At 39.1% G+C, this 24225-nt stretch overlaps 2 protein-coding genes and 1 long non-coding RNA gene across 40 annotated transcripts in view; 2 read left to right on the top strand and 1 right to left on the bottom strand.

Moving 5' to 3' along the window:
- Nucleotides 1-10754, top strand: part of ARL5A (ADP ribosylation factor like GTPase 5A) — a 69003-nt gene extending 58249 nt beyond the window's left edge. Inside the window, exon 8 of the transcript XR_010839113.1 lies at nucleotides 10613-10754. The gene's annotated coding sequence lies outside the window, so the exon portion shown is untranslated. The remainder of the gene's footprint in view (nucleotides 1-10612) is intronic.
- A 5901-nt stretch (nucleotides 10755-16655) lies between these two features.
- On the bottom strand, nucleotides 16656-17811 carry LOC131750052 (uncharacterized). Its single transcript, XR_009333816.2, has 3 exons — nucleotides 17762-17811; nucleotides 17502-17660; nucleotides 16656-16783 (listed from the first exon to the last, which is right to left on the bottom strand). It is a non-coding gene; the product is annotated as an uncharacterized lncRNA (long non-coding RNA).
- Nucleotides 17812-17844: 33 nt separating this feature from the next.
- The window catches only part of NEB (nebulin), a 229531-nt gene continuing 223150 nt past the window's right edge, over nucleotides 17845-24225 (top strand). For 37 of the 38 annotated variants that reach the window (XM_067026027.1, XM_067026025.1, XM_067026024.1 and 34 more), the window contains exons 1-4: nucleotides 17845-17977; nucleotides 18592-18675; nucleotides 19231-19295; nucleotides 22664-22705. In XM_067026027.1, coding sequence (XP_066882128.1) covers nucleotides 19260-19295; nucleotides 22664-22705 — 78 coding nt within the window. In that variant the 5' untranslated portion in view covers nucleotides 17845-17977; nucleotides 18592-18675; nucleotides 19231-19259. The remainder of the gene's footprint in view (nucleotides 17978-18591; nucleotides 18676-19230; nucleotides 19296-22663; nucleotides 22706-24225) is intronic. The other variant, XM_067025991.1, reaches the window with a different exon arrangement.

Raw genomic sequence — 24225 nt, 5'->3', positions numbered from 1 at the left:
TTTTCTCTTCTTCTTCTGGGACCCCTATGATTCGAATGTTGGTGCGTTTAATGCTGTCCCAGAGATCTCTGAGACTGTCCTCAGTTCTTTTCATTCTTTTTTCTTTCTTCTGCTCTGCAGTAGTTATTTCCACTATTTTATCTTCCAGGTCACTTATCCGTCCTTCTGCCTCCGTTATTCTGCTACTGATCCCGTCTAGAGTATTTTTCATTTCATTTATTGTGTTGCTCATCGTTACTTGCTTCCTCTTTATTTCTTCTAGGTCCTTGTTAACTGATTCTTGCAATTTGTCTATTCTATTTCCAAGATTTTGCATCATCTTCACCATCATTATTCTAAATTCTCTTTCAGGTAGATTGGCTATTACCTCTTCATCTGTTAGGTCTGGTGTGTTTTTATCTTGTTCCTTCATCTGCTGTGTGTTTTTCTGTCTTCTCATTTTGCTTATCTTACTATGTTTGGGGTCTCCCTTTTGCAGGCTGCAGGTTCGAATTTCTATCTATTTTTGGTGGCTGTCCCCAGTGGCTGAGGTTGGTTCAGTGGGTTGAGTAGGTTTCCTGGTTGGGGGGACGAGTTCCCCTGATCTGGTGGATGAGGCTGGATCCCGTCTCCCTGGTGGGTAGGTCCACGTCTGGGGGCGTGTATGGGGATGTCGGTAGCCTTACTGTGATTCTAGGCCGCCTCTCTGCTAATGGATGGGGCTGTAGACCTGTCTCGCTCTTTGTTGGGGATAGGGTGTCCAGCACTGTTTGTTGCTGGTCCTTGAGTGAATCTGGGTCTTGGTGTTGAGATGGAGATCTCTGGGAGATTTTCGCCGTTTGATATTACGTGGAGCTGAGAGGTCTCTTGTGGACCAGTGTCCTGAGGTTAGTTCTCCCACCTCAGAGACACAGCCTTGACACCTGGCTGGAGTGCCAAGAGCCTTTAATCCACACGGCTCAAAACTGAGGTCTGAGGTCTTCGGTCTTCTGCCAGCGTTCGGTGGGTGTTCTATAGGAGAAGTTCCACGTGTAGATGTATTTCTGATGTATCTGTGAGGAGGAAGAGTGATCCCCGCGTCTTACTCTTCCGCCATCTTCTCGCTCCCCCTCCGATACTCATTTTTAGTTTCAAGGAGTTGTTTCCCAGGCAGATCAGTAGGGCAATAACTTACTTTTTAAAAGACCCAAAAGTATGTGGCTGAAGGTTACTCAGAGGTAAGGGGCAGATCTGAGGTCAAGGCTGTGTGACCAACTCAGTGTCTCAGATTCCACAATGTCCTCCAGGGCCATTTGCTGCTGCCCTGGTTTCTCACGCCTAGCACCTTTGTATAACTATTAAGCTGGAAAATAGTTCAGTATTCAAGGGCTGGAGGCTGAAGGTGGACCAGCAGCCAAGGTGAATCCCAGAGGTTCTTTGAGATTCATTCATTCAGTCAAACATGCATTTATCAAGCAACTATTATGTGCTGAGTTATAGATGAATAAACACCACCACTCCTGCTTATAGCCCAGTAAGAGAAGACAAACATAATGCAACACATGGGATCCTGTTCTAACAGATGCCTGGACCATCTAACAGAGGCTGTGAAAATAGAGGGAAGATGTAACCTTGTGTAATAGTTTCCTAGAGCTGTTGTAACAAAGTACCACAAACTGGGTGGCTTGAAATAATAGAAATTTACCGTCTTACTGGAAGTCTGGAGGCTGGAAGTCTGAAATCAAGGGGTTGGCAGGACCATGCTCCCTCTGAAAGTTATAGGGGAGAATCCAATCTTGCCTCTTCTTGCTGCTGGTGTTTGCAGGTAATCCTTGGTTCCTTGGCTTGTAGATGCATCACTCCAATCTCTGCCTCCATCTTCATGTGACTATCTCCTCCTTTGTGTTTCTGTCTCTGCACATGACAGTCTCCTCTGTGCTTCTCGTCTTTTTGTGAAGACACCAGTCATACTGTTTAAGGGCCTATGCTACTCCAGTATGACCTCATCTTCACTAATTACATCTTCAACAACACTATTTCCACATGCGGTCACATTCTCAGAACCTGGGGATTTAGAACTTCAACATACCTTTTTTTGGGGGGTGGGGGGTATACAATTCCACCCATCACATCCTGCTGTTCATTTTGTAAAAGTTAATGTAAAGCTTCAGGATTCAGGAGACTCAGTGCCTGGCCTGTTCCACTTTCTCTTTGGAGACTCATAATCTATTAAAAAACAACTCTTGAAAGAATTTTGTGTCAGGATTGCAAGATTATAAATATTATGGGATACTTAAATGTTTTCAGTCAACAAATTAACTTATAAAACACAAAGAGAGTGCAATATAATTATGTTAGTCATGAGATAATTGCAGAACTTATTTTAAAATCTTAATTTACAGAGTACTCTAGGAAGTGGGATACAAGTTTTAAGCTCCCTGATGAACGGCAACTTATTTTAATCCTGTCAGTTTATCTTGGTCAGCTATTGTATAACCTCACTAGACTTAACTTCAGAGGCCTCCTCTTGAGGCCCTTTGTGAAAACGAGGCTGGGCCTTTTCAAGCCCCCCTTGAAAAGAAGCCATTTTTGATTGAAATGTGCTTAGTTCCTTCCCTTCTGCCCACTGAGCCCACACACACTGTCTTTGCTCTGGCTTAGTTTTCCTCACACCCTCATGCCCCTGACTCCTTGCCAGAGGGTGGACACATTATGTCCAGCCCACATGTGGCTGCTATTTGCAGCAGTGAACTCCGCGTTCAACACTGTGTTGACCCCAGGTCTTGAGCCTGTTTGCTCTTGTCTGATGACCCAAAGACAGCTCAAGGGCTCAAGACAGTTTTCTAGGTGCGGCAAGCATTCTCCAGAGACACTGTGATGGCTCCTATAATATATTCTTCACAGTTTGGTAGAGAATATTGCTTTACCTCACCACATTGCTACTGCCCCCAGAGAAATGATAATAATAAGAACCAACATTTATTGAACACTCACCACGTATTAGGCACTGTGCTCACCTTTTTACAGAAATTCTCTCAATCTGCAGAAAATTTTATGAGGCCAATACAAATGTCTTCCTCATTTTACAGGGAAGGAACCCAAGGTACAAAGCAGGTAGGTTACTTGCTCAAGGTCACCCTGTTAGTATCTTTGCACTCAGGTGCTCCATCCTCAGGGACAAGACTCTTCACCGCTCTGGCCACCAATAGAGGACAATGAATGGATGACCAGTGAGCAGGTAGATGCATGGACGGATGACAGAGCAATAGATTGACCCCTGTACAGTGAGCTCAACTGGCCTACCCTAGAATATGTCAGGCCCTTTGGATAATGTCATATCCCCACAGTCAAAGACATGCTCGTGAGGCGGTAGCACACAGGGGTTAAGAAATTGGGCTCTGGAGTGACACTACCTGGGTTTGAATCCTGGCTCCATTACTTCTAAGTAATGTTGGGCAGGTTGTTTGCAAGTTCTGCTGCCTCTTAAGTTTCCTCTTATGTAAAATGGGATTATCATAGTATTTTACTCATGGAGCTTTAAAAGGATTAAATAAAATGATGCATTTGACAGTCAGATTAGGCCTGGCAAATAATTAGTGCTCACTAAATGTTGGCTAGTGTAATTGTTTCAATTATTTAACAGCAATACCTTACTTTTGTCCTGTATCAATACCTCAAAGCTTTCAAAGCTTGTTATAAATGTTTTCTCACTTGAGCCTCATCCAGCCCCATGTGATACACAAGGCAAGCATTTATCTCTAGTTTAAGGAGGAAGAATTCATCTCAAAGAGTTTAGGGACAAAATAAATCCTAGGGCCAAAGGTAGTGAATGCAGAATGGGCTGGAAAACAAATGGCCTGACTGGGCCCTGAGGGGTAAGACCTACCCAGAGGAAAACTGAAAAAGTAGAGAAAAATCTAGCTTTGACCCCTCCATCCTTCTTTTCTCTTCACCCCTGCAGCCTGAGTTGCTTTAGGCTACTGACCCCCTCCAAAATTTGATATTGTCTTGAAGGGTTGTTTTTCACATGCCTATGGCTTGTTTAAGGAGGGCACTTGTGGGGTTTTTAAGACCCTAAGGAGTGTAGCTGTGATAGAGATGGTTCAGGCACTACCTGAGGAAGTGAAAGGGGAGGTGCGCTGTAGGTACTTTGGTGTGTCTGAAGTCCAGGAAAAGTTAGGAGCCAAAGCACAAATGGCCTTGCATGAAGAGCCTAAGGATGTTAAACTTACTTTTAGATGACAGACTGCAATGGAAGCATTTGAAGCACTAGAGGGACACAGCACATTTGCATTGTAGACACACATCTAAGGGCTGATGGAGAATAGATGGGAGGCACGGATTCAGGGAGACCAGTTGGGAGACTGCGTTGATAATTCAGGTGAGACGTATGGATTGGCCTGAATTAAAGCAGTGGCAATGGAGAAGGAGAAAAGAGGTCCTCGTGAGAGAGATTTACCAGGTGGCGCTGAGAGTTTGACTGAATAAATGTGGAAGAGGGTAAGAACTGGAGTTGGAGGCTTTTACAGTCAGATTGTGGGTGACAGGAAATGCTTCCTAGAACAGTAGTTCTCACACTTCATCGTGCATCAGAATCATTTGGAGGGCTTGTTAAAATAACAATGCTGGGCCCCTACCCAAGAGAATCTAATTCAATAGGCTGGAGTAGGGGCCCAAGAATTTGCATTTTTAGCAAGTTCCCAGGTGACCCTAATGCTGCTGGTCCTGGGACCATACTTTGGGAACTATCCTAGAGAATATGGTATAGTTACATTTTGATGTAGATTCTAGGAAGGATTTAGACACAAATTAGCTGAGAAGATAGAGGAGAGCATTTTAGGGGGACTCAAAGGCATAGGCGAGGCAATCATGAGAGATCATGACTTGCTCACTGGAGTGGCCTTTGGAGAGCTTCATCATGTTGGAGGTGAGACTTTCCTTGACAACCATGCCCCTTTGCAGTATAACCTGTTTTTGAGAACTTCCCTTCCTCATTGTGAAATGGCCATTGGATATAACGAGTCTTAGTGTGGGTTTTCCCAGGTGCAGACAATGAAGATGGATTTAAGTGAAGGTACTTTATTTAAGAAGTGCAAACAACTCCAGTAAAGAAAGGCATGTTATACAGGGAAGGGAAGGCAGAACTATTAAGCCTCAGGGAAATTGGGATCAGAGCAAAGCACACACCTCAAAATTATTCCTACCAAGGTGGGAGGGAGATGGGGTATTTATACAAAAACTCCTGACAGGCACTATTGAGTGTGGTAGCTGGTGACCTGGGGTGGTGTGTTAATTCCTTGGCACTCCTGGTCTGCAGCTTGCTGGGCAGTACAACGTCCCTTAGTGCTGAGGAAAAGAGCCTCAGGAACAGAGATGCAGATATGGCTTTAGAAGTGGTGGAATATGTCCAAAGGGGCAAGGGACAGACTGTACGTTGATAAAACACCACCTGGGGGTAATCTTGAGCTGAATGCCAAATATGGTCTCTGATAAGTCTCCCCGTCTGGGCCTTTAGGCAGCGTGGCAAAGCAACAGTCAGCCTTGTAATTCAGTGTTTATTTTCATTTTGTGCATCTGGAGAAAGAGAAAGTCAGGAAGGTGAATTGAGCTGAGGTAGGAGGAAGGATTCCTTTGGCTGGCTAAGGATGGCAGGTATTTAGCCTCTGGGAATAGCACATTTTAGAGTTAATATTCTCTACCTATTCCCTACATATAGGACTATTCTTTACCTACTCCTTATCTGTAGAACTATTCTTTGCTTATTTCAAGAAGCAGAAGTCAGTTCCAAACTGCTAATGGGGTTTGAATTTTGTTTTGGATACTCAACTTGAGATTAACACATTGCTAGCTTACTATCTCATAGTTCCTTATTATTACTTTTTCTCCCTGAAAATACCATGACTTAGGTATTTCTTTAAGTGTTCTTCCCTGAAAGCCATATTTTCTTTGGCATCTAAATTAGATTTGCATTTTACTTTTGGTCCTTCTCAGTCTCTGCAGCCTTAGGTTCATTTTTAGATCAGCTGGTGTTTAGACCCTTTTGTCATCATTCAGAATTAAGCAAAATAACAGAGAAATGAAATGGTTCTGCTACCTGTTAAGCTCCTGGGGTGGTTAAATGAGGCACACCTGTAACCAATCAAGAAATGTACTAATCACATTGAAATGTCTTATTGGTTTCATTAAAAAAAAAGGAAACAGAAATTGTTTAGGTAAAAAGTCATTATTAACTCCAGTGGCCCCTGGGATAGCTCTAAGGTGCATTGAGATGCCTCTTGGGTGTTGACCTGTCCAGAGAAATTGCTTGGTAAGTATTGGTTAGTTTTAAACTTATTATTATTTTTAAATAAAAATCAGGACTGTCATTCATACTTATTAAATTAAAAATATGTCGTTGCTTTATAGTGTAATATAATGGTTTTTAAATAGTGTAAAATGTTTTCTTTTGGAGATCAGATTGGTCTTGTCTGAATGTTACTATGTGTCAATCTTCAGCTATAAATTCATCCAGAGACCCAAGATATGGAACATCTATTTATGGAAGATTAGCTGTGGTGTCTGTCACTCAGCAGCCCAAGGGGCAGTGGTGAGGTCAAGTTCTAAAGTGAACCTCACACATAGGAAGATATTTCATGCAATGCAGAGCCGAAAGGGTCATACAGCTTGCTCATTTACAGATAAGGAAAATGACTCCCAAAGCAAGGGAAGGATTTCCTAGAGTAAGACATTTAGTTGTCAATTAAATGACATGCAGGTCAGAGATGGGAAGGTTGGTAAACTGACTCTCTCTTCCCAGCCTTGGGTGCCAGTTTTTTTCTGTGCCAGTCCTCAGGGTTTGTTTAGACCAAGGCAGGTCTGGAATTGCCACACTGGATAAATGTTAATGTCAGGATTCACAAAGTATATCCAGTGGGACAAAATTAACTTAAATATACTGTACTATGATTGAATACTTTTCAGACATGCAAGGAGAAACCAAAGAAGCCAGTAGATTTCTCTTCCTTCGAGGCTTTGTTTCCTGGAGCCTTTACAATTGAATGTGCCTGCAAATCTCATAGAGAGGTTAGAATGCTCAGCACTTCCCACACTTCTTGACAATGGAACCCTCTTCTCATGGACCAACTTATAAGACTAATGATTCTCAAGAACTGCTACTGGGAAAGGCCAGTCACAATTCCCTGTTTACTTTTGAGGAAAGGAAGCCACAGAGAAGTTTTATGGGATAAGCTTCTATTTTGGAAAAAACTAATCTCAGGGGACTTCCCTGCTGGTGCAGTGGTTAAGAATCCACCTACCAAAAGAAGAAGTAAAATTGTCACTGTTTGCAGATGACATGATACTATACATAGAGAATCCTAAAGAGTCCACCAGAAAACTACTAGAGCTAATCAATGAATCTGGTAAAGTTGCAAGCTACAAAATTAATACACAGAAATCTCTTGCATTCCTATACACTAACAACGAAAGATCAGAAAGAGAAATTAAGGAAACAACCCCATTCACCATTGCAATAAAAAGAATAAAATACCTAGGAATAAACCTACCTATGGGGGTAAAAGACCTGTACTCAGAAAACTATAAGACACGGATGAAAGAAATCAAAGGTGACACAAATAGATGGAGAGATATACCATGTTCTTGGATTGGAAGAATCAATATTGTCAAAATGACTATATTTCTCAAAGCAATCTACAGATTCAATGCAATCCCTATCAAATTACCAGTGGCATTTTTTACAGAACTAGAACAAAAAAATCTTAAAATTTTTATGGAGACACAAAAACCCCAAATAACCAAAGCAGTCTTGAGGGAAAAAAAAGGAGCCAGAGGAATTAGACTCCCTGACTTCAGACTATACTACAAAGCTACATTAATCAAGACATATGGTACTTCCCTGGTGGCACAGTGGTTAAGAATCCAACCACCTAATGCAGGGGACACGAATCAATCCCTGTTCCGGGAAGATACCACATGCCATGGAGCATCTAAGCCTGTATGCCACAACTACTGAGCCTGCGCTCTAGAGCCCACAAGCCACAGCTACTTAAGCCCACATGCCTAGAGCCTGTGCTCCACAACAAGAGAAGCCACGACAATGAGAGGCCCACACACTGCAATGAAGAATAGCCCCCGCTCACCACAACTAGAGAAAGCCTGCACACAGCAGCAAAGACCCAACCCAGCCAAAAATAAATAAATAAATAAATTTATTTATTAAAAAAAAAAAAAAACTACAATGAGGTAACACCTCACACCAGATAGAATGGGTATCATCAGAAAATCTACAAACAACAAATGCTGGAGAGGGTGTGGAGAAAAGGGAACCCTCTTGCACTGTGGGTGGGAATGTAAACTGATACAGCCACTATGGAGAACAGTATGGAGTTTCCTTAAAAAACTAAAAATAGAACTACCATATGACCCAGCAATCCTACTACTGGGCATATACCCAGAGAAAACCATAATTCAAAAAGACACATGCACCCCAATGTTCATTGCAACACTATTTACAATAGGCAGGTCATGGAAGCATGACCTGCCTTAAATGCCCATCAACAGACAAATGGATAAAGAAGATGTGGTACATATACACAATGGAATATTACTCAGCCATAAAAAGGAACGAAATTGGGTCATTTGTAGAGACGTGGATGGATCTAGAGACTGTCATACAGAGTGAAGTAAGTCAGAAAGAGAAAAACAAATATCATATATTAACACATATATGTGGAACCTAGAAAAATGGTACAGATGAACAGGTTTGCAGGGCAGAAATAGAGACACAGATGTAGAGAACAAATGTATGGACACCAAGGGGAGAAAGTGGCAGGGGGTGGTGGTGGTGGGATGAATTGGGAGATTGGGATTGACATGTATACACTAATATGTATAAAATAGATAACTAATAAGAACGTGCTGTATAAAAAATAAATAAAATAAAATTCAAAAATTAAAAAAAAAAAAAAAGAATCTGCCTGCCAGTGCAGGGGACACAGGTTCAAGCCCTGCTCAGGGAAGATCCCACATGCTGCAGAGCAACTAAGCCCATGCACCACAACTACTGAGCCTGTGCTACTGACCCCGTTTGCCACACTTCTGAAGCCGGCATGCCCAGGGCCCATGGTCCGCAGCAAGAGAAGCCACCGCAGTGAGAAGCCCACACACCACTACGAAGAGTAGACTCACTCGCTGCAACTAGAGGAAGCCCGTGTGCAGCAACGAAGATCCATTGCAGCCAAAAATAAATAAATTTATTTTAAAAACCCCAAACTAATCTAAGGGGTAACCAAGGACCAGTCATGCCCACTCTAGGCAGCTAGCTGTCTACTGAAATAATAATTCCAAGGTGCCCTATTTAGGCACAGTTTGGATCTGAGATTATCTGTTTAATTCAGGATCTGCAATGCCATCTTGGCCCCCCCTAAAGCGTATCTTGAGTCACTGGAGAAGATAGAGTTGACCCAGTTTTTCAGTGACCTCCAGACCACCTGTTCAATAGGCTCAATAGGTCAGCTAGAGTGCCCATACCATGCTGAACTGGATTTCAGGAATAGACCTGCATTTCAGGGTCTTCCTGGGACTGCACTGCACTTGAGAATCAATGGGACAATTATTGTCCACTATTTACCCACCCATATTTGCTATATTGTCAAACATTCCAAGTTCCAATGTTATGTGACTAACCATGAAAACATTGCTGATAAACTCTCTCCTCTTCACTTTCCTTCTTGAAAAACACACTGTTCTGGTCCCGCTGACAGTGATGGAAAGGTGAGTTAGATATTAGTTCAAACTCTGTCAAGTGAATTAGGCATTCCCAGACTGCTCATTACCTCTCAAAGAGCGTTAAGAACTAGTTAACCTTTTTTTTTTAAAAGAACTGTTTAATAAATCACTCTCAAAGGATGGCTTAGGTAGGTTGGTTTGGCATATACAGGACCTCATAAAATGCCACCTCCTTCACATAGCCTTTTCTTGCTAACTAGAAAGTGATACAGCAGCTTCCTCCCCTAAGACCAGCTCATACAATCACTAATGAACATGCAAATGTATATTCACTTTAAAAAATTGTCATCTAAGCTAGATGTACCTTTTATGTTGTAAATTCTATGGCTGCCTCTCTGTTCATATTTACAGATACATGTATACACAAATACATGTAATGAATAATTTTTGAACACTAGACCTTATTTTTAACAACAGTGTAATGACATATATTCAAACTAGTATTTGGGAAGTCATTTTCCTGGAAAGAAATCCACACACACATACATACACACACACATATGCATGCAAGGATGCACACACACACATACACACATATATTTGTGTGTGAGGGCAAGAGTTGGAGGTACTGACTATGGAGTAAGTTCAAAGCCACACAAGAAAACCACCTTTGCTATTTTATCTTTATATCTCATTTTGGAAGCTCTTTAGGAATCAGCAATTTAAGGCTGACATTTTTTGAGACCCATTCATTTGCGAAGTTTGGTTGGCAACGGACAGTAAATTGTTGTAAATTCTGATAATTTACTCCATAACAATTGAATATCTATGGGTAGTGGGTTGAAAGGACAATTTGGGGCTAGGCTGTGGAGAGGGGAGAACAGAAGCAAAACAATGAAAGCCCTTGGCTGTTCTCATTGCAATACAGAGATCCGGAGACTCTCTGCTTCAAAGTCAGGACTCTCGAAACCAGGAAACTTAATGAAGAACTCACTTAGAAGATAAACCTATGTCCAAGACCTCCAAGGAAGTAGGGACAGGAGAAAGAGAACCTAGAAATGGATCAGAAGGTAATTTTAAAAGCTCCCTCTCCGGGCTTCCCTGGTGGCGCAGTGGTTGAGAGTCCGCCTGCCGATGCAGGGGACGCGGGTTCGTGCCCCGGTCCGGGAGGATCCCACATACCGCGGAGCGGCTGGGCCCTTGAGCCACGGCCGCTGGGCCTGCGCGTCCGGAGCCTGTGCTCCGCAATGGTAGAGGCTGCAACAGTGAGAGGCCCGCGTACCGGATTAAAAAAAAAAAAAAAAAAAAAGCTCCCTCTCCCATGTTTATGTGTTTTTCATTGTAGGAAGCATCAGTAGGAGGAGGTAGGAGTATTTAGAAGGGTGAGTAGGCATATTGCTGAAATTTAGTATGTCTGACGTGGATTTTGGAAAGCAAATAACACCTGGGAGTTTTGTTGATAATTTGAGAAATCTCTTATTCATACCTACATATCCTGCTATGTTATTGAATCTGAATGTTTCACAATTGAATGTATTTAATTATATACTGTATAGTGTATTTCTGATGTATATTTGTTTAGCTACTGTCTCTACACTAAAGAGACAGTAGCTAAAGCTCTACACTGTGTAGAAGAGAATAGCCTTATGGCAATGTCAGAACATGCCATTTTCCACTGCTTAGCTTGGCATTCAGGGTCCTCCACAGCATAACTTCTACTTTAGAGTCTTCCATTACTTCTCTACATATACTTTACTTGACCTAAACCAGATTAATCTTCATTCCTCAAACATGCCACACACTTTCCCACCCCTATATGATTGCTCATACTATCTACTAATCCTGGAATGCTCTTCCCCCTGTCATTTCTGGATCTTAAAGTTGTATCCAAAATTCACTCAAAAATGCTGTGTCCATGCTTTGGATTCAAGATGGCTGAGCACACACATTTATTTCCACCTTCCTCAAAATCCTAATAAATTTTATGAAAAAGTTATTAATAGTAATAAATGACAAATTAATAACAGGAATAAAAAGGACTTGATACATAGTGTCTACTAGAAAGGCTATACAAAATCTAATTTACAGTGAAAGTAAGTGCTTTAATATACCTAGAAATACACTTATACTATTAATGTTCAAGACCTATATAACGAAAACCATAAAACTTTAGTAATGGATGTAAAAAAGAATCTGGATGGAAAGATTACATTATCACGTATCAATTTTTGCAAAATAAATCTACAAATTCAATGCAATTATTAAAAAAGAATCCAAAGATAACTTTCATGGAACTTGATAAACTAATTCTCAGTACTTCTAAAAGAACAAAAGTATAAGAATATCTAAATGAATTTTAGAAGAATGAAGGCAGCTTGCCCTACAGATATCAAAACATACAAAAGAGCTATAATAACTAAAATAGTGTGATACTGATTTAGGAAGAGTCAAATAGATTAATTGAATGAACACTTTTTAGGGAAATTGATAAGCCACTTCTAAAATTTATATAGAATATCCAAGACAGGTAGAACTAAAACTCTCTTACATATAATATGGTGGGAGGACTTGCTCTTCCAGACATCAAGGCAGATTATAAAGCTACAGAATTACAACAGTGTGATATTGTAGACCAGTGGATAGAATAGGGAGTCTGGAAAGAACTCATACATATATGGATAAGGTTGATACCAGAGGAGGAATTTCATCAGTGGGGAAACAATGGAATTTTTAATAAAAGGTGCTGGCATAATTGGCTATCCGTATGCAAAAAATAAAATTAGATCTCTTCTTCATTATATATAAAAAAAATTTCCAGATAGGTTAAACACAAATATGAAAGGTAAGACTCCTAGTATTTAGAAGAGTATACAGGAACACATCTTCATGATCTTAGGGAAGAATTTTTTTTTTTAATTGTAATATAACTGCTTTACAATGTTGTGTTAGTTTCTGCTGTACAATGAAGTGAATCATCTCTATGTATACCTATATCCCCTACTTCTTGGACCTACCCCTCCCCCCATCTAGGTCATCACAGAGCACCAACCTGAGCTCCCTGTGCTATACAGCAGGTTTGCACTAGCTATCTACTTTACACATGGTAGTGTATTTATGTCAGACCTAATCTCCCAATTAATTCCACCTCCCCTTCCCCCTCTGTGTCCACATGTCCGTTATTGAAAGCACTAGTCACAAAGGAGAAAATTGATGAGGTCGACTACATGAAAATTAAGAATTGTTCATCAAATGTCAGTGTGAAACTAATGAAAAAAACCACAGAGAGGGGAAGATATTTACAACATATATAACCATCAAAGGATTAGTATTCTTTATAGGATACTAAGAGTTCAAGGAACAGGGGCCCAAGAACTCAACAGAAAAATGGGCAAGAGAATTAAACAGACAGTTCTCAAAAAACAACAAAACATCCAAATGTCTAATAAACATAGGAAAAAGAGTTCAACTTTACTAGTAGTCATGGAAATGCAAATTAAAACCACAAGATTACATTATTTCACATCCATCAGACAGATGAAATTTAGAAAGCTTAATCTTAAGTGGTGGCCAGGTTAAGAGCATACATGTAAAGAATGTAAAAAATTCTTATCAATTTACATGATAAGAATGTAAATTGGTACCAACATTGGAAAACAGGTAGCATTATTTAATAAAGTTGAAGATAAGCATACTCCTCGACCTATAATTTACCTGCCTACTTACATACTCTGGTCAGTTAATTGTCTATGAGTACCAGAATACGTGTGCAACAATGTTCATTTCAACTTCGCTCTTAACTGACAAAAGCTGGATATACTCAGTTCCTCCTCACCAGCAGAATGGATAAATAGAAGTATTGTCATATTGTACAATAATTAAATTATTACACAATAATAAACATTATTATATGATAATATACAATAATAAAAATAATGACATTAAGTGAAAAGTTAAGTTATAAAAATTGCATACAGCATGAATCCATTATATAAAATTTAAAAACAGACTAAACTATATTGTTTAGGAGTGCATACAGAGGTGGCAAAACTAAAAATAAAAGCAAGGAAATTTTTACTCTCAAGGTCACAACAGAGATGACCTTTCTGTTCCTGAGTGATTGTTACATAAATGCTCACTTTACCACCATTTGCTAAACTGTACACATAAGCTTTATACAGTTTTCTGTATATTATACTTCACAACAAAAACAAAGTAAAAAACAAAAACAAAAACCCAGAAAGTAAAAGAACAAAACAAGAAAAAAAAACAAGAGACTAGAAACAGACATCCATGTTAATTCAATAAGTGCTAAAAGTGGCATTTCAAATTCAATTTACTTGTTAAATAGTGTCGAAACTGGAAAGAAGAGATTGCCTGATTTGACTGCATATGGATTTAAAACATCTCTATGGCCACACACACCACAAACAACTTGGAGGAAATACAACACACAGAAGAAACACATGGCCAATAGCTATAATATATTAAGAATGACTGGGGCTTCCCTGGTGGTGCAGTGGTTAAGAATCCGCCTGCCAATGCAGGGGACACGGGTTCGAGCCCTGGTCTTGGAAGATCCTACATGCCGCAGAACAACAAAGCCTGTGTACCACGTCTACTGAGCCTGTGCTCCAGAGCCCGCATGCTCCAACTACTGAAGCCCACGCACCTAGAGCCAGTGCTGTGCAACAAGAGAAGCCACCACAATGAGAAGCCCGCACACTGCAACAGAGAGTAGCCCCCGCTCATCGCAACTAAAGAAAGACCACGCACAGCAATGAGGACCCAACACAGCCAAAAATAAATAAATAAATAAAATTTTTTTTAAAAGAGTGCCTATAAATCAGTGTAGGTGGGGAGATATGGGCCAATAATACACTGAATAAAAGATATAAATTGTCGATAAACATATGAAAAAATAATCAACTTTATTAGTAGTTGGTAAAGTGCAAAATAGAAAAAAATAATATATAATATGCAGGAAAATTTAAAATACAATGTAATTATTTGTGAAATTATATATTAAACTTATTAAATTATAAAATAATTACAAAATATAAAAATTAAGGGGGTTATTAAAGACTGATTCTCCTTCTAGCTTTACCTTTGTTAGTGTATGACTTACATCCTCATGCTCTGCCCCCAGACATTACATCTGTGTCCCAGGCCTAGAGAAGGGTGGAATGGCAAGAGGAAAACAGTACATGCCTGCTGAATCTGACCCTGCTCCTCAGTAAAATCATACCTTTCCCAGAAGGCTTATTCTCTAGAATTACACTTAAATCTTATTGGCAAAACTATGTCACAGTTTTCCCCTAACATTTAAGGAATTGAGGAGGAATGTATTTTTTAAATTAGCATATTTCTGTACCAAACAATTGCAGTTCCGTTAAAAAGCAAAAGTGCTTAGTCAACTCCTGCTGCATGGAAGCACCTAGAACAGTGCCTGCTACATTGTACATAATAAATATTAGTTAAAGGAATGGCAATTTTCATATTATAATCTACATAATCCCCAGAATGACAGTGAGGGGCATCAAGATGAGACCTGAGCACCAGGAAATTGGGTCGGATAGAACAAAAGGCTCCCTGAGAGATCTAAGATGAAATGGATATAACTATAAAATGCTACTTGATGTCTTTGAAAACACCAAGAGCAGATTTAGACAGAACGTTTGAGGTAGTGATAAGCCTCTAGAATTGTGCTGTTAACACCATAGCCACCAGCCCCATGTGACTATTTAAGTTTAAATTAAACAAAAAAAAATACAAAAACTCAGTTCTGCAGTCATGCCAGCCATATTTTGAATTCTCAATAACTGCACGTGGCTGGTGGCTACCATCTTGGTGGTGCTGGTATAGAACTTTTCCATGACTGCAGAGAGTTCTATTGGATACTGCTTATCTGGAAAAATGAAGCGGATGGAGAAAAAAAAGGAGAGACAGAAAACAAACAACAAAAACAGCAACAAAAACTATCAACTTGCAGAAAAACAAACCCTTGTGCAGAAAAAGAAAAATAATCGTAATATATATATGGGGTTCAGCTATGAATGGCCTTTTTGTTAATTATAATAACGTAAACATTGAATTCTGAATTACATAAATAGAACATTATTGGGAGGATAGACATGGGAGATGAGGCTTGTCTGGTGAGAGTGGGGGTTATATAAAAGAGAACTAAAGCCTGATCTTCCAAGGTGGGAACTGACAGATAATACCAATGACTGGAAAAATCAGAAAAGACTAATATAGACATTTTGTTAAATGTGTAGAGATAAATAACAAAAGATTCAGTTAAAAGGGTAAAAATTATTGTTTCCAGGGTGGGAAAAATAAAGGAATAGTGGAAACAGGAAGCACTGATTTTAGTAACAAGCCTTGCAAAACTATTTGATTCTTAAATGATGTGCAGATAAAATTTGGTTAAAATAATTAATAAAGTCAAACTGCAGCAACAAAAACTCTTTTACAATGCCATTTCCTCCATCAAATCTTTTCTGGTCCCCAGACGTGACACTTCTATACTTTGATATTTCAGGAAGCATCATCTGAAGCTCTGCTATTGGTACCTCACTGTACCCTGCTTTGTTTTGTAGCCAATTAAATAGGCTTATAGCCAAACTCCTATTGATTCATAAATTCTGAGACTCACTACAGACTGGTTTCAGAAGCTTCACAATATTTTGGTATTTCAGTCTAATATAAAGAGTAAAGATTCCAATAAAATGTTTAAAGATGTAATAATAATTTTAAAATAATAATAGCTAACATTTATTGAGCACTTACTATGTGTAAGGCATATGATAAGAAGCTACCAATAGATCAAGGTGTCAATTGATTCTTTTTCCACAGAAGAGGCCGTTGATAGGCCAGAAAAATAGAGGTGCTCTTTCGTCTCGAGGGCATAACTCCAGATAAGCATTAATCTATGCCTATTTTTTACTTTATATATTTTTATACTACATATATTTTTATTTTTCAATTTAACACCATCTTTTAAAAAGCACATAATGAATAGTAAGTCATAATTCTTCTAGTTTGCAGCTGCCAGGTGAATGATCTCATAATCCACACAAATATTCCTTGGTCGTAAAACCTGTGGAAACAAAATGAACAGGTATAATTAATTCAGATGATAAAATGATGTTCAAATTTTACCACCATATGAATCATGGAAGGGGGAGAGGTATGTATGTTTGAAATGTGACATTACTTCCTAACATTTAACCAAAAAGAACTATAACAATACGTTTAGTTTCAAATCCATATCAAGATGTGAGTGACCCATGGGGTTTTTGCCTTAGTACAGGGAAGTGGAAAGGGATTAAATCAGTGAAAATTGATTTCAGGTAGAAAATTGTTGGATGATTTTTATAAAGTCAATGTCTTACACTCTGACTTGCATAATAGAGCATTATCTTCTCGTAATTTACTGATTTCCATTTTATCTGCCCTTGCTGTTCAGAAATTGAACCCTTTTGTGCCTGCATTCACACTTTGCTTCTAGGAAGCACTTGAGTAAATAGAAAATCAGTTACATATGAGAGAGGCTCTGCATTCCTAGCAGCTAGGCATGCCTAGAAAGGGAGAAGGTGATGAACATGATCTTGGCATCCTCCCCACCTGGTTTAGTAATAGAAAAATGATGGGGCCTAATCTCTCTAATTACGCCCTGTGGATACATTATCTAGGTCACCATCAAGTATTTTCACCAATCACTTCATTTTATCACATTTTTAAAAATTGGTTTTGCCAACTTGATGTTTTCTGGATCTTATCCCTCTGTTTCTTTCACATCAACACCTGTGACTTACCTGTGGCACATCTGGTGAACTGTATATGAGTGAGCATTGTTATCTCCATGAAGATTGGAAAATTGACAGGAAGAAAGCAGTTGCAGAAGGGTTAAAGCCCCTCAAAGTCATGCTGATTTTCTTCTAAATTCTTTTGCATGAATATGGTATTAAACAGAGCTGTAGGAAATGAGAGATTAAACATAAATTTGAACCCCGTACTCTGGAAGTTAGGTAAAATTCCATTACATTTGAATACTTGTATGCAAGCAATTTGTTACCCTTTATCCTTTAGTGGAATTGATGAACAGGTGGTTTTCAGAAGATCACTCAGTATATTTAGCTTCTGAAATTTGAGCAACTTGAGATCTGATTGGCTGCTCTGGTCACATGATAGTTCTGAGCCCAGGCTCCTCGCTGGCTCTTGCCTGGGGTTCTCAGGAGGGGAGAGTTGGGAGAGGCTTTGCTGCTGAGGAAATTTGTTTGGTAGATTGAAGGTAAGGCCAATTTATAGCTTTTTCTGTAATATTCTTTCAGGAGATGTTCCACAACTTCCCTTGAAGTATTTTCCAAAGTTTGGGTTATAACTGGGGAAATGAGTGATGCAAATGTGACTAGGAAAGTCTGTAGCCCCATTGCCCTACTCAGACCTTACTAATACGTGACATGTAGTGTGTGATTAGAGTCGAGTCCTATGTTAACCAATTTATTGCTTGACTGAGTTGGCTCTCTTGTCTAACAATTTTTTTTTTCATTTTTTGCCTTCTTCTTTTTTTTTTCTAAATATATTAGTACAAAAAGGATCTATGTTCTACGTTCCTATATTTATCTGGTTCTCCTGGGCTTCATTTGCTTCAGAAGGAGCAGCAGTTTTGCTAGCATAACAAAACCAGCCACAGCTGGGGTATTGATTTACATGGCAAATGTCTTTGGGCGAAGGGACAGCTGCTCCAAATCATCATCCACTTTTATCAAGAGTCCTACTCTCTGGCGTCAAACTAAGAAGGCCTTAGGAGATCCTTTTGCTAGTTCCTGAATTAGAAGCTTAGGCCAAAGACGCACCATCTCATATGTACTTCAATCAATGCTTTAACAATTTGTTATTTTTCAGGTTTGAACAGAGCTACAGAAACAAAAGAGAAAAATCCACACAGGCCAATGGTGTTCGGGAAGAGAATAACCCCATTGCCTTGAGGTTTCTATTTTTTCTTTTAAAGTCCGTTGACAGATTTATTTTTATGTGTTCTAATTTGAAGCATAGGATCTATTGCATGCAATGTAGTATAACAGGATGGAGACCTAAGGCAGCCCTCCTAGAATTTTGGTGCTACCAGGAAAAACTCCAACTTTTTCTGAAAGCCAAGCTGAACTTTCACTAAAATTTTTGCTTGAAATTTTACTTGAAAATACTGTTCTCCAAGTATCTGGAAATGTAAATACTCTGTACCTTTGAATCCAAACCCTTTACCTCCCTTACCTCAGCTTCCTTTTACAACTTTAGCTAAATTGATCATGTAGCTAGAAGTAACAATACAAAAACAAAACATATTCCCGCGGGAATCAAGAGAAAGAAATTTGAAGCCTCAGTGTTTTTAGACGTGTACTTAAATGTCTTTTCTCACTTAGCCTGCAAAAATATATGAATATGTAGAATGGATTAGCCTTAAATTCTGTTTTTAGAATGTTATAAGATGGTTTCAGTCCTGGGGATAGATTCTAATGTATTTTCATTTGTCTGGCACATGAAAAGTTTGTAGGTGCCACTACTACTCTGGGAAAATGGCAGATGACGAAGAATATGAGGAGGTCGTGGAGGTAAGATTTTTTAAAATCCTGACTCTGACAGCAGAGAGTTTTATGTGGCGACAATCAAAATCGTGTAGGTGAACTAATCATTCGAAAAACACATTGTCTATTATAACTTCTCAAGGAGTCATCATTAAAGCATAAGAAAGGAATATTTTACGTTCAGTTTCACTATAATTATGTGGGAGTAGAACTGAAAAGAAGTATCACTGTTTCCCACTTCTGCTTTTCTTTAAACTCTCAGGAAAAAAAAAAAAAGTGTGGGGTAAAGGTGGATTTTCATTTGTCTTCTGAAGCTACATTCTTCCCCACCTCCCAGACCCCATGACCAAAGGGACTGAGGGGATGAAGAGAAAGTTCTGAAAACTGAACTCTATTTCTTAGTGTCTGCACAGCCACAGAGGAAAAAGAGCTACTTACTCTTTGCTTCAATCAGCTAATTATCTACGTATAGGGCGAAATGGACCAAGTGTTCAGAATTATATATATATATATGAGCTTATAGACATATGGGAGATTTTATATATGTGTTTATGTGCACACACATACATATATAAAAGCAAACTTATGAGTTTATTTTTACTTGTCTCACAAGTGACCGCTGGAGCCACACTTCCCCACCAACTCCAATATATTTACCCAAGGGAACAAGACTAGCTTTTGCATTTGAATTTTGAAAAAAAACAAAGGTCATAGTGGGCATCTTGAAATATTCCCTCAAGGTTATTGGTAGATACCTGACATGAGTTATAAAGTTGTTAATTGTTTATTTTATATATATATATATTTTATATTTATTTGGTTTATTTTGTTTTTATTATGTTGTGGGTTTTCTTTACCACCTCTTGCCTTTAGCATCCATGTGATACATTGCCATTGAATCTGAAGGTCCTTAATAATTACCAATTAACCATGATGATCTACACATGTGAAAATCTCTAAGTGCCCAAGATACATGGAGGCAGCTTTGAAAATCTGTGCTTTTTAATAAGAATGAAATTAACTTTAAGAGTTACCCAGAATCAAATTCAAATTGAACATGCCAAAATTTGTCTTTGGAAGATTATTTTATGGAGCAGTTTATATTTAGGTCAAGAAAATTTTATTCTACAAATAAAATTGCTTTTATTACTGAAGGATATGAAGAAGAAGAAGGAAAAGAGGAAAAAAAAGAAACAACCCAGACTGAGCCTCATTCAATATAATGTTCAACTTCTCTGGCTTAAATGCCAAAGGTCATGTCTTCAGTGTTCGATATTATCACTAGTGCATTTTACATACATCCCTGATGGTCAGAATAATCACTATGAAGCACTAACACAATTATAAATTAAATTGCCTTTCCTATGATGGTAATACCAGGAATACTTTTTAGCCTCCAACTTAAATATACCTTGTCTTTCTTAAAATAATTGTGTTCATTGGTCCCTGGAAATTGTCCTTAGTGCTAGATTTGATGGATTTAACTAGATGTCATAAAAATGGAGGAGACTATTTTTAGTCATCTCACCCTTGCCATTTTGTTCCCATTCCTGCTTCTGGGTCTGGCCAGCAGGTGATAAACTAATAGACTTTCTGCCAGAGAGAATTGAACCAAGGTCTCTCTGACCTCAAAAAAGATGCCATGAGAATGGGATGGTGGCAGATTTAAGAAAATGGGCAGGGAAGAATTCACAAAACAGACAGGAACTGGCTTTAAAAATATATCTCTTGGGGATCTTGGACAACTAAATAAGATTGTACTGTCATTCTGTACTCAAACTTAAACTTGGAAAGAAAGGAAAAGGCAGAGATGTACTATCTAATTAGTGGCACAGCTCTAAAAAAAAAAAAAAGTGAGATTTGGCATGCAAGTTAATACCAACCATTTGGATAATGTTGCCTTTTTGGGGAAGCTTTTTTCTAAGACATATTTACTAATGATGAGAGCCCAGCAAAGGTAAAATTTGATCGCTACCAAAGAGCTGCTTTTACTTGGATGCTAAGAAAATCCAAAATAGTTGTGAATCATTCACTTTAGCTTAAAATTTCTTTTCAAGTCACTGATGTTTTGTGTGGCCAGAAAAATGGTTCCATGTAGATCAGCATCAAACAGCATTTCCTAAAGTGTCCAAATGATAGTTCCCATGTGATGAAGGCACAGCACACAAAAGAGATTCTCTGTCCTGTAAGAGCTTGTGATTTATGTTGCTATGTGTAAGGACACAGAGACAGAATTAGATTTCACATAAAAAAAAAAATAGTACAGGAGCAAAGAAAGCACAGGAGTGGGGGACGTTAAGCAAGTTTTATGCTAATTTTACTGCAAGTGAAACAGACCATGTGGCCTACTGACAATGGTTAAGTAATTTGATGAGAGTTCACTGAACCAAGGGCAAAAGAAAGGGCCCCGAGAGGGATTTTGCCTTCAGTATTTTTTCCTCCCCACAAGAATATGTTTTGGTGGTAAAGAAAAAATGAAGCATAAAATGTTATACATTTTGTTAACTGAGAAATGAACCAAGTGTTTCATTTTTATCCTTTTCCTTGTATGCCTCAGCCTAAACTAGTCTTTCCTTCTGTTCACCCAGCTTTGCTGGGTGATGCTGGGGGCAGGATTCCACTCTCCTTACGCATCTGAAACAAAATGTCAGCCAGTTCCTATCCACATCTATTTATTGCTAGTGATGTCAGAAGTAGTTCAAAAGTAGATTTGACTTCATATCCAGCCTGCAGGCACCTCAGAGCCATCAGTGGCAAATCGCTGCCTAACTTTCCCACATTTTGTTGATGAGGAATTTCACCGTAGCAACCCTTTCAGGACCATCATGCTACTAGAAGTGATTTGCTCATCACTACAGAAGAAACTCTTATTACTTAGTACTCAGGGTGGTATAGGGATAATTGAGATGTGTCTGTGCCTTCGGATCTATCATTTCCATGATAACAATATTTTAAAATTTTATTCACACTGAGGTTTCTGGTTTCTTTTTTATTGTTAGTCAGCAGTGAGTTTTATCACAGTTCCTCTATGCCAACCCACACACTCAAGATATTGTTATTATATTCTTTTCTCAGCAAACTCTATCTAGGGTACCATAAGAAAAAATTTTACTTGTCTCAAGTAAAATAGCTTCACCAGATAAATAGCCAGCGTCAGACACTTTTCTCATCATTCTGTCTGCATCTCCTTGTCCAGTCTGAGGGCTTTCACTGTAGCTACCCTGATGTTTCACATAGCTGGAATGCGTTCCAAAATGTGAACAGCCTCCCTCATCTACTTCCTTCCCACAAATATTGAAAACCAACTGGACTAGTGAAATAAGCCAAGTGGTTCTACTGAGGCAGAGCAGAGATGATTTCTGCTTTGGTTCTCATGATAACTTTGTTCTCTATAGTATTACACAGAGGAGACAGTCTATGAAGAGGTGCCGGGGGAGGTAAGACCAGCCCACGCTTGCACGAGCTGCATGCTCATTAAAGCAGAAGGAGCCTTCTCCTCTCTCAGACTCCCAGGGCCACTGAGCTGGCAAAAGGGGGAATCTGGAGGATCACTCACCTGTGTGCCCAGCAGCCGGTGTTAAAAGAACGAACGTTACCTGTTTTTACTATTCAATATATCCAAGATGGCTAGGGATGGTTTCCCCTGTTGCTCGTGTTGTATTTTTGGTGTAGGTGATGCTTATTAGAATAACGTCATTGGCTATCACCACTCTCTGACTGCAGCAAAGGTATTGCCTTGGACTTGTGATTTGCACGGGGACCAACAGTTTTATCATGTAGTGTCATAACTTCTGGGGCACCAGCTCTGCCAAAAGAGATGGCACCTCCAAGCCTTTGTTCTTGATGATACAATAAAATGCTACTTAGATTTTGGCACATTAGGAATTCTGAGAAAGTCATTTCTGAAAATATTCCAAGTTGGAACTTTTTTTTCAAGCTCTCTTATGCTTCATTTTCTGCATGGAGCTGTTTCTCTTGAGCATGACAAATAGTGATATGGATGGCTAACCCTGAAACCTGCATAAAAACTAACATCTGTAGATGTTGTAAATTGGTTAGTTTCTCACCATCAACCATACATCAGTAATAATGGGCAGAGAGCAACCTATTTAACAATGATCTGACAAGAGTAGAGGTAGTTGCCATAGATGTACAATTTCCTTATCATTTAGGTTTCTATTTTCCTAATTGATGCTGGAACTCTTCCTTTGGTACAGATGATATAAGCTGTGAAGGAAATTTTACTATGAGATGGATTGAAGATTTAGCTACTTATCTTCTTTTCTTACATACTGTATTTTTAACCTGGGACTAGACCCAAACTTTGGACCTTCGTTTCTTCCACTATAAAGCCTTTTGTAAGAAGCAAAAATCTCCCACCTACCACATACGTAGGACTGTTGTGAGTCTAACCAATTACCCCACTATGTTGTCATCATTATTCTTGTCTACCTAAGCATTTATTAGTGTAAATGGCACTCCAGTTCACATTAATTTTTTTTTTTTAATTTATTTTATCTATTTATTTTTGGCTGCATTGGGTCTTCATTGCAGTGTGCGGGCTTAGTTGCTCCGCGGCATGTGGGATCCTCACGGACCAGGGCTCGAACCCATGTCCCCTGCATTGGCAGGCGGACTCCAAACCACTGTGCCACCAGGGAAGCCCTCACATTAATTTTTTAAAACATCTTTATTGGAGTATAATTGCTTTACAATGTTGTGTTAGTTTCTGCTGTATAACAAAGTGAATCAACTCTACGTATACACATATCCCCATATCCCCTCCGTCTTGTGTCTCCCTCCCACCCTCCCTATCACACCCCTCTAGGTGGTCACAAAGCTGATCTCCCTGTGCTAACTGACTAAGCCAAGAGAATGGTGATCACTTGTAATATTGATGTGATTCATTTTTTCAAGTTCATCATTCTTTGTCTCATACTACAGAATGCTTAAAATA

Source organism: Kogia breviceps, chromosome 2, assembly GCF_026419965.1.
Source record: "Kogia breviceps isolate mKogBre1 chromosome 2, mKogBre1 haplotype 1, whole genome shotgun sequence".
NCBI lineage: Eukaryota > Metazoa > Chordata > Mammalia > Artiodactyla > Physeteridae > Kogia > Kogia breviceps.
The sequence above is the reverse complement of the archived record's forward strand: the minus strand, read 5'-3'. Positions and strand labels throughout refer to the sequence as shown.